Source organism: Patella vulgata, chromosome 9 (genome assembly GCF_932274485.2).
Source record: "Patella vulgata chromosome 9, xgPatVulg1.2, whole genome shotgun sequence".
In the NCBI taxonomy this organism is placed as follows: Eukaryota; Metazoa; Mollusca; class Gastropoda; family Patellidae; genus Patella; species Patella vulgata.
Genome location: NC_065887.2, coordinates 32,397,822 through 32,409,234, shown reverse-complemented (window position 1 = coordinate 32,409,234; position 11,413 = coordinate 32,397,822). Strand labels below are relative to the sequence as shown.

General features: G+C 37.0%; 1 protein-coding gene across 1 annotated transcript; it reads right to left on the bottom strand.

Annotated features, from left to right (window-relative positions):
• Positions 1-924: 924 nt before the first annotated feature.
• Positions 925-1,906, bottom strand: LOC126807702 (lactadherin). The gene is made up of 2 exons (XM_050532451.1): positions 1,770-1,906; positions 925-1,369 (listed from the first exon to the last, which is right to left on the bottom strand). The coding sequence occupies exons 1-2, from the start codon at positions 1,904-1,906 to the stop codon at positions 925-927; spliced, it is 582 nt and encodes a 193-aa protein (XP_050388408.1).
• Between the last annotated feature and the right edge of the window lie 9,507 nt (positions 1,907-11,413).

Sequence of the window (11,413 nt, the reverse complement as noted above, 5' to 3'; positions counted from 1 at the left end):
TTTTAGGCAATTGGCCATCCAATTAAGTGAGCCAGTTAAGTGAGCCAGATCTGTGACCATAATGAAGTATATTGATCTGGGTGTAAAATTACAATGTTTCCAATTTTCATTTGAGATATTTTAATCCCTTGCAAACTATAATATTGTCAAAACTGAACTTCTAAAAGGAATACCAATCTAACAAGCAGTTGTCATGCAAGATATGCCCACATTTGGACGGGAAACAAGGAAATCAATAGGATTCATCCTCACATTGTCCACCCCCCCCCCCCCCAAAAAAAAAGGGTTAAAAGTTGTAGGTTTTCGGAAAAAGGGAGATAAATTCGGAACGGCAGGTGACGGATCCCTGAATATCGATAGTGTTTGCCCATTCATGGATCCTTGAATATCGATAGTGTTTGTCCATTCATGACCCTAATGCTAAACAATTGTTGCTTCACTCTGTCTATAGAGTCAAATCACACATACTTAATGAATGTGAATATATAGTTATACATAAAAAACACTCAAAACAGTGATATTATGGTAAAATCATAACCATTGTCAAGATATCCATCAAATTCTGGCTATTAATTGACCTATGGTTGGTAGACCAAATAAGGTAATGGCTCCTCCTTTAATCCTGTGAAATAAAGAGGTTTATTCCATAGTTGGGATGGAAATTAACATCAAGGTTATCGAAGACCTGCAGAAATTAGGGTGTAGAGCGAGTTGGATCAGAGCTCATTCAGAAATTCCTAGCAGCCCATATTATTGAGAATGAGGAACCTTCAAAGTCATTACAGCTTAGCAATAAAGTTGTAAAACCATTGATGCTGTAATCTTGTTACGATCACGAAGAAACAAACACAACAAGAAAAGAAGTCCGATAGTACTACAAAAGGGGGGTAAGTTCGGAATAGAATATCAATAGTGTTGGGCCACTCATAATTCAAATGCTTCAGACCAAATATTAAATGTAACCAGAAACTTACTAAGAGGTGGGGTAACAGGGGTTGAACCAGTAGTCTGTGTGGTGGTAGATGTTGTTCCTGTTCCTGTGACTGCAGGTACAAAGCACCCTAAAAGTTCCAGTCGCAGGGCAATGGAAGTCTCAAAAGTTACTGGGTAAACTCGAACAAAGCGGGCAGAGATTTTTTGACCAAAAATTTGTGTTTTGGGTGTTTCGTGGTCAATATTTCCAGCAAATATAAGTGGTGTTGTTTTGCCAAAGTCAGTGATTGGGATAAAGTTTACGCCGTCCAAACTAGTACGGACTATGTAGGATTTAACCCACTGATTATGACCTGGTCGACCTTGAGTCACAATACCAGTGATGTTTTTGGGGTGAAGGAGATCAATTTGGATCCATTGTTGGTCATCTTTGAATCTGAAAAAAAACCATTAATAAGAATCAAGGTATCAATACAAGAATAATTTCTCTGTCTTGGAGTCAAGTAACTTTATTTTATACACATTTGCATTGGAGCCAATATTCCTAATAGTTATTACATTATCATATAATTATATTGTTGTTCCTGTATTCTTAAAATAAACCAGATCATGAAACCACAACCAGTTTTATAAGTATATCCTTAAAAATTGTATATCACACTAGTTTTAATTAGATTGGAACAACATTGTTAATAATATGGCATATTAAATGATAACTGCAAGAAGTTTGTACCAGACTTCAATCAATGTACACATAAAGTTTCACGTGAGAAAAATGCCAAATCAAATATAATTTCAACAAACAAGAACATATAAAAACCTGCTCATAAACCTACCTTGGTATCCAGGCTCCAACCATGCGACCATTGGCAACATTGTTTAATCTAGCTTGATTAGCTACAGTACTAAAATCATAACTTGTAGAAGCTGTGAACTGAACGTCTGTAATCTGAGATCTTTGTTCTAGTCCCATAGGATATTCACATTCTATAACATGAAATACAATTGGAGAAAGTTATTACTTGAAATTAGTATCTACTTTGGTTACCAGTATTTTATAATAGGGTACAAATTACTGTATCATTTTATTTGGAGTAGCAATTTTGCAAAGAATGTTTTTGCCGTCTTTCTGTGTAGCGATTTACTGATTTTGAGCAGCAGCTATGTTAAAAACTGTAGCCTCTATCACATTTACTGAGATTTTGGACGAGGTGGGTAACTCCGGAACTGAAACTCGCCGAATGCTCCTACTTACACTTTATTTATTTATCTGTTTATATTTATTTATAAATTAAGTTTTTCGAAATTCTATCTGAATTGTTGCCCTTAATTATTGTTAACTTTTTGACATTTTAACTCATAACGTCAACCGGCAGACTATTGTCGTCAAGAAACGCTGTTCAGCAAATGATTACCATTATGACCATCGCATATTTACATTGCATCTTTTTTGTAATTAATTGCTAAGATTTTTCTCTGTTTTATTGTAAGTTTGTTTTTCATACTGTATCATACTGAATACCTACTGGGTCCTACTTCTCATGGTTTGAAAAAGATTTTAAAAACTGTTGCCTAAAAAACCCATCAGAGATCTTTTGTATCTTAAGTATCATCTATATTCTAAGACAAATATTGTGGACTGTAGAGGTTCTACAAACCTTTTCATCCTGAACCTATATGATCAGATTAATCTGTCAAGAGAGTCCACAAACTGTGCACATAAAGGCAACAGGCATAACTCAAAACAGAAGATCTGATACACTACAAAATCAAATCTTTTCTCATGGGTTTCATATGAATTAGACAAAAAGTGTGGCTTCTGAAAGGCTCACAAACTCTGTACCAATTTTACATTCACCGTAAAAGGCAGGGAGCATAACTCTGCAACTGAATATGCCATGCACACCAAAATTGAAGTCATCCAAGATCCTGTGATCCTTGACATGTATGTGACGTTTCATATAAATCAGACATACATTGTGGCCTCAAGAGGGTCCACGACCTTGGAATACGTATTGCATGCTTTGCCAAAAGAGTTTATCCAATATTGGTTTATCTATATTGTTATATATGTTTATAAATGCTGAATAGAACTGGACAAGTTTAGAGTGATTTTAAATCCCCTCAAACGACACTCAGTGGGTATAACTACAGAAAAGTGAATGTCACCTAATTTTATAATATTTTAAATCAAGGAAACTCTGTGCTGTACAAGTCTTTTGTGCAATTTATACCTTTAATTGTTGTTCCCTCTGGAGTTGATCCTGTGGTTGTGTAGCCTGTAGTTGATTCAGTGGTTATTGGAGATTGTGTTTGTGTTGTAACTGTGAAAAAGAAAAGATCATTCAATATGAGACTTGGCAAAATACTTAACTTAACCTATTTATCGTACAATCAGGGTCAATTATCCAATGGTACGATTGTGCAAAAATCAAAAAGAAAAGGTATGGAATGGAGATAAAACGTCCAGTCAACACATTACATCAGTCATTTAGTTGTGTTTTACTGGGATCATGCATACAATATTAGGGAGGAAGTTTATCTGAAATTATCTGCACAGGTACACTGGCAGACTTTACTTTATCGCATAAGGCAAACAAATAAACAAGTGGTTGCCATGCAAGATATGCCCACATTTTGCAAGAGCAGGACAGAGAACTAGCTAAATAAGTAATTTTCGTACAATAAGGGGCCATATTCCAAGATATTACAGTCCAATATCGATAGAAACTGGTATCGTTGGATTATAAAAATACCCTTTAAGTTTCATCAAAATCGGATAAAAATTATGACCTGTAGATAGAGGGTCAACAAACTAAAAACATGATATATATGTACAATCTGGGGCCATAATTTATAAAGTTATAGTCTGATATATGCCAATATCGAAAGGAACTGAGAACTTTGGATATAAACCTATATTTCAAGTTTCGTCAAAATTATAACCTGTATATATAGAGAGTGTCCACAAACAAAATGTGAACAGACCAATGAAAACCTGCTGAATGTAGTAAAATATTACTTACCACTACAGTCACAGTAAAACTTGATGGAGTAATCCTTGCAACTACTGTCTGGCTGATCACTATCTAGACAAGTTACACCAGTTTTTCTATCACAAGTCATCTAAAATGACAAGTGGTATTCTATGATTGTGATCAGGTGTGTCTGATTGCAGCACATCTATGTCTATACTAACATCTTACAAAAATCGCAAGTCAATCCAAATATTCGTTAAATTTGTTTTGTTTTTTTAAATAACAAAAACCTTAGTTTGAGTTGAAGTGTAAAATGTATTATTCCTTACAAACAGCAGATAAAATTCAAATAGATTTATGGTTTCTGATCGACTGTCAGATTTTCAAACCCCCAAAAAATCAAACTGTAGCTTTATTCATTCAGATTGAAGTAGAAAGTTCAAAGCTAATCTTTACTCAAATGGTCGAGATATGGTCAGTGGAGCAGCTACATAATAATCTTAGATTATCCAATTAAACTTACATGTATCCAATGAATACTTATATATTGTCGACAGTGAAAACTTAAATGATTTACCTTCTGCCCTGTTGTTTCAGAATCTTTTCCAGTTTCTTCAACTCGACATTTTGCTCCTACAATATATTGGTCTCCACAGAAATTATTGTAATAACGTAACCTGACCATGGTTTCTATATCACCCCCATCAGGGCCGCCAGGTTTATCAACATTCATCCATGTAGTCCAACCAGGTGTACAGTGTTTATTAGCTGGTGAAGTGATTGTAGTATGTGATGTAGTGCTGCCAGTATTTAAAGTGGTGGAGCCTGTGTCAATAGATGGAGTACCAGTTGGAGTTATGCTTCCACCTGGAAATTGTTATGGTCAGATATTAAACATATTAGTATATTAATGTTAGTGCTGTACAGATGGACAAACTTGGTCCAGACAGCCAAATTTCAACTTTTTTTTAGTGTTTTTTTTATAAAATCGATGATAAATAAAGTATATTGTCATATTATTATCTAACAGATTATTCCTGTTAAACTAAAATTCATGTTCTGGGATTTTACTGTTGCATTCTTCAGTTTCGTATATTGTATTATAACTTATACACCAACAGAAGCATGCTGATAATCATTGTTTTCTGGTATATAATATTCAAAAGTCATACAGGCAGACAACAGAAAAATCTCCCAATACGAATTTTAGTCTGAAAGGCATACACAGAGAGCATATGGCTTCAGAAACTCCTGTGGGATCCAACTCCCCCGCGCCATTTTTGACTTTATGTACAAAAATTATAATTTACTATACTAAGTACTTGATGATCAGTCTGGAACCTCTGGAACTTACGTACCTACAATTAAGTGTCACAGAATTGAGTCCTGTAACAGTTCTCCAAGTTCGAAAAAAAACCTGACGTGGGGTGAGTAGAATCATAACATAGTCAATTGTTTATACATTTGCATTCTTAATTGTAAATAAAACAGTTGTATGAGTCATTGACGTAGAACATGTTGTAAGCAGTTGTTAAAGTCCAGTTCATTTGTAATAAACTGTATGTCCTCAAATGACATTTTTATATAACAAAATTATATGTTATTTCATAATCAACTGTTGTGCAAATAGAAATCGCAAATAGTCAGGGAAAAAATCAAACATAAGGAATTGAAAATGAGTATCCATTTTACCTATGAAACAAACATAGGCTTGTTCTATACAGAAATTTCATTTGATGATGCATGGTTGGGTCGAAATCATAATATATACTATTCAAAAAAAGTAGGGGATATTTGATTTTGGGGGCATAATACTAAAATATGCAAATGACTACGAAAAAAGTCACTATAGAACCTAACAGAAGAAACATTTCCAGTTACATGTGACACCCAAACGCACCAATAGCTACCGCATGGAATGCAGGTGATGCTTGGGATCATCATGGGGGTCCAACCCAAGATTTGCACGACTCTGACTTTGAATGTTACAGTCATTGTGGCATTGAATTCCAGGGTGGAAACATCAGTTTAATTGTTTTAGTGACCAGAAAACAAATTTTGATATGCGCCGGCTTACCCAAAATGAAAGGTTACGTGCCCTTGGCATGCTACAGATCGGCACAACACAGGCGGTTGTGGCGCGGACGATGAATGTTTCTCAGTCTGTCATAAGCAGGCTATGGTCCAGATACCGTGATACACAATCTGTACAGGACAGACCACGCTCAGGTCGACCAAGGGCGACAACTCAAGCCCAGGATCGATTTATCCGTACCTTGGCCTTGAGAAATCGTGTCATCACAGCAAATCAGATCAGCGCTCGTCTTCAAACAGACACTGGTGTGAGAGTGAGTGGCCAGACGATTCGGAATCGACTGCATAGGGGTCACCTTCGCGCCCGACGTCCTCGCGTGATCCCTTGTTTGAGAGATCATCACATTCAGGCAAGACGTCGTTGGTGTAGGGATCGTCAACACTGGGATAATCGACGCTGGAGCAATGTGATGTTTTCAGATGAGTCAAGGTTCACTGTTGATTTTTTGGACAGACGTAGGAGGGTGTGGCGTCGTCGAAACGAGCGCTTCCAAGACGTTAACGTCATCAGACATGATCGATTTGGGGGTGGTTCTGTTATGGTGTGGGGAGGCATCACTGTTGCTGGAAGAACGGCTTTACATGTTGTTGCAGGGCGTGTTACAGGCCAGTACTACCGGGACAACATCTTGGCAGTCCATGTTGTGCCGTTCGCACGACGTCATGGCCGCCGTTTCATCTTCCAGGATGACAACACAAGATGTCACAGGGCCAGGATCGTTACAGGTTACCTCCAACAACAGAACATCACCACATTACCTTGGCCAGCACTGAGTCCCGACCTCTCCCCCATCGAGCATGTCTGGGACATGCTTGGACAGAGGTTACGTCAACGTCAACAACCTCCTGCCAATGTCCAAGAACTTGCTGCTGCGTTGCAACAGGAATGGGACAATCTGGACCAAAATGACCTTAGACGTCTCATTAGGAGTATGCCACGTCGGATCAATGCTTGTTTGGCAAACAGAGGAGGATTTACCCGTTACTGACTTGGTTGTGATGCTGTGGTAACTTTGCTGTTTGACCCCGGGTATCATTTTACCCTTATAATGGTCAGTCTGTGCCTTACTTAGTCTAACGATCATTTGGAATAAATCGATGAATGTGAACTTCATTTCATTTTGTCATTTGTTTCTTCGTCAGTTTCATTAGGTGACTTTAATAACACTTAAAAATCAAATATCCCCTACTTTTTTTGAATAGTATAGTTGGAGGTCTTCATTTTGGGGCAAATAAAATATGTACTTACATAAGCAATAAAACTGAACTTCATAATCCAGACATTTTTGAAAATCTGTGTTAAGGCAAGCCAATCCTTCTACAGGATCGCATTGAACATCTTGGCCTGTACTCTTATAATTCTCGTGGGACTTGGCAAGTCGGCAATTGATTCCTATTTGTGTTTTACAGGTGACTGGATATCCTGGTAAATTAAATACACTTTCTATATCACCAGTTCCTGTATCTGGAGTGTCAGTATTAATCCATGGAGTCCAGCCTTCAACACATACAGGTATTGGTGTTATTCCACTTACAGTTGATGGACTGCCTGTATCCAGAATTGGTGTCTTTCCAGTGCCACCAGTTGGTACAACTACTGGGGTTTGTCCACTGACATTTGATGGATGAATTGGTGTCTTTCCAGTGCCACCAGTTGGTACAACTACTGGGGTTTGTCCACTGACATTTGATGGATTAAACGGAGGTGTCACATAAGTAACGATGGGAGGCGTCGAACAACCATCAATGCAATAAAATCGAACTTCATAGTCATAGCATTGCTCTCCTGGGCCTTGCATGAAATCTTCACAAACTAGACCTCTGTTCAAATCGCATGTAACATCCAATTGGTCAGCTCTCTCATATGAGATACCTTGTGGATATTTCCAAAATGGTGCAACCCTACATTCAATCCTGGCAGGCTGTCTACAGAAGGCGAAATGCAGACGTAAATGACTTAGTGTATCGTAATCACCATGATTGGTGGAGCTCTTTTTGTAAGAATTCATCCATTTGGTCCATAAACAGGAGGGTATAGGGTTGTAAGGAGTTCCTGTTGTGGTGGTAACAGTTGTTACATCTGGTGGGATTACACTGGAGCTGGTGACTGTCAATGTGGTATGAATCGTAGTAGCTAAAAAAATAATATAAAAAAAAACAGATTAAAGATCTCTAATGGAAATAGTACACTACAACCTTTCTCTACGAGTTACTGGTATTAACAATTTAAATACAGGTAAAATGGTCTTTTATATTGTTTCTTTATGCATCAACTAATATTTGTATGTTGTCCTAATTTTCTGATGTCCCCAGGCAACAAATATACGCCCAACAGCAGCATTTTAAAAGATGTTGTTAAACTTTCGAGTCCAGAGCAATTACCATGTTTAATATAGATAGGAGCTGAGAATTTTGATTAAATTCCTCTTTATGACCATCTGAACATGTCAACAGTGAGGCTGATGTCCCCAGCTGCAATCCCAAAATAAAAAGACGACATATTAATTGCACATTATATTTTTAAAAGGCATCAAAACGATCAAATGCTTATCTAATCTTAAGTCTAAGCAGAACATGCTTATGATCAACACAGAATCAAATAGAATCAAATGTACTCTCAAGCCATTCACCTAGTGAACATCTACCATACATCAGTTTAAACATTTTACTTGAATCAAAAGCAAAATAATTGAGTTACGTTGTCTAGACCAATTGAATCGCTTATCAAAACTTAGCCTAAGCAGAAAATTCCCATCATCGGGCTTTGTCAATGTATTGATATAATAAAACTATATTCTTAGCTCCAGTACTCTCACCTAATTAGAATCAAAGTTATCAAATAAATTATTTATCACTGCTTAGTCTTAGTGAAAAATAGTCCTAGTGAAAGCATTCACTGAATCAATATTTACATTCTACTACCAATTGAACTGAAATTTTTTTACTGAGCCTAAGCAGAAAATGCTTGTAATGAAAGAATACACCACTTTACTTGACTCTCACTGGGTAAGAATCAAAGTTATCAAACTCCGAAGTCTTAACCAATCAAACCACTTATAACTTTGCTTAAAATGAGCAGACAATGCCAATAAGTGAACATAGTCAATGTGTTAATTGCTGTTATGAAACTATACATCAAGAATTAGAATAATGTTATAGTATCCCAAAATTCCAACTCAAGTCAAGGCATTCACCTATTAAACACATACACCAAGTTGTACATTCTACCCTAACTAGAATTATTGTATCCCCAAATGATTGACAGATAGAAAGTCAGCCAGACAAACAAACAAACCCATTCTAATAGTCTCTTGCTTTCTTTTGTAAAGAATTCTTACCGGCACAGCATTTTAAAATTTTGATGACTGGGGCAGTAACTCTATGTCCATTTCCCAGGTTTCTCCCTGGGACGAGCTGAACAATCCCAGTAAGTTTCCCCCAAAAAATCCAAAGAAAGCAGCTTCTCTGCATTCCTAGAGGATTACTCCAAAGTTCCTAAGGACTAGCTGAAAACCCCAGCCTAAGCCCTGCTTTTGAGTGTGATCTTTTGTATTTTCATGTGTTCATAAAATCTGCTTAAAAGTTTGGGAATCCCATGTAAATGACGCCATAAGTGAGGATTTCTATTTACAGCATGTAGCCCGATAATGTTTACGTTCAGTCGCAGCCTTGTCCAAAATATCTGCCACATGAAAGCTGAACCACCCAATAGTGAGGCTAATGTCCCCCACCACAATCCCAAAATAAATAGATGATATATTTTAATTGATTGCACATTTATCTTTTTTAAAAGTATCAGCAATCAAACTGAATATCTATATCAGTGATTATTTAGCCAGGTGTGCAGCTATCTTTTCATGTGTTCCAAGGTGTGCCATTAAGGTTGAGAACCACTGATCCATACTTAGTCACAATTGAACTCAGTCAAGGTTTTGAAGTATGTGGTAGTGAAACTATACACTAAGTTTTGCCACTCTCCATCAGTTAGAATCGAAGTTAGCTTGAAATTGGTTAGCTCTATTTGCTTAGCGGACAATGTTAATTACCGAACTCGGTCATGACATTCACCTAATGAAGTTCTACACCAAGTTTAAATATTCTACCTCAATTAAAAGAAGAGTTGCTTATCGCTACTTAGAGTAGGCAGAAAATCTTCATCATCGAAGTTAGTCAAGGTATTGATATAATGAATCTATACTCTAAGTTTCCTCACTCTCACCCAATTAGCATCAAAGTTATGGTGTTCCAAAGTCTCAACCAAACAAATTGCTTATCTCTGCTTAGCCCGAATGGAAAATGGGCATGATCGAACACTGTCAAGGCATTCAACTTATAAACGCCTACATCAAAGTTTGAAAATTCTACCTCAATTTTAAGGAGAGTTATTTTGTTGCAAAATCTTGACCTATCAGACTGAAGTCTCTACTTAGCCTAAGCAGAAAATGTTCATCATCGAACTTAGTCAAGGTATTGATGTTAATGATGAAACTATACCCAAACTCTCACCACTCTCACTCAATAAGAATCAATGTTTTCAAACTCCAAAGTCTCATTCAATCAAATTGCACATTGCTCTGCTTACCCTGAGCAGAAAATGCTCATTATCACTCTCACTTTATTAGAATCAAAAGTTATCGTGTCCCAAAGCATCAACCAATAAAATTGCTTATCTATGCTCAGCCTAATCAGGAAATGCTTATCTTCGACCTCCATCAAGACATTCGCCTAATAAGCACCTACACTAAGTTTGAACATTCTAACTCAATTAGGAGAGTTATTGTGTCCCCAAAAGTGTGACAAGACAGAATGACAAGTGGTTGATTGACAAAATGGAAGAGATTGGCCCCCTATGCCTATGTGCTTGCAGAGGTACTATTTTTGTGTGTTATATCCTAGAAAACATCCTAGTTCATCCCATATCAATAATTGTAAAACATTTGAAATTATCAGTAATTGTAAAACATTAAATGCAAGTATTGAAATTTCTTGCTCTTCTATTATTAAATCAAAAACTTACATGGACATTCACAATGGAAAGAAACTTCATAATTATCACATATCTTCTTGTCCTGTTTGTCAGAGAAACATTGGAGACCATTCTTCAAATCACATTGAACGTTTTTATCATCAGTATTATGATAAGATTTATGCGTGGTGGCGCTTCGACACCTGATACTGGTGGGCATCATACAGAATCCGTAGGTATAGCGCAGATCTTTAATTAATTCAAAATCTCCTTTTGGATTGATGAGTGGGGATCCCAAATCCATCCAAGTTGTCCAACCAGGATAGCATACAGGTGGTATAGGTGTACGCGTTGTTGTTGGTACTGATCCTGTTGGTGTTGGTACTGATCCTGTTGGTGTTGGTACTGATCCTGTTGGTGTTGTTGAGCCAGCTGTTGTTTC

Bases quoted from the DNA above. Each gene is read 5' to 3' on its own strand.
- LOC126807702 (XM_050532451.1), bottom strand. From the start codon at position 1,906: ATGGGACTAGAACAAAGATCTCAGATTACAGACGTTCAGTTCACAGCT. The intron at 1,370-1,769 runs GTAGGTTTATGA...GTTTTTTTTCAG, and splicing joins GTTGGAGCCTGGATACCAAG to ATTCAAAGATGACCAACAAT.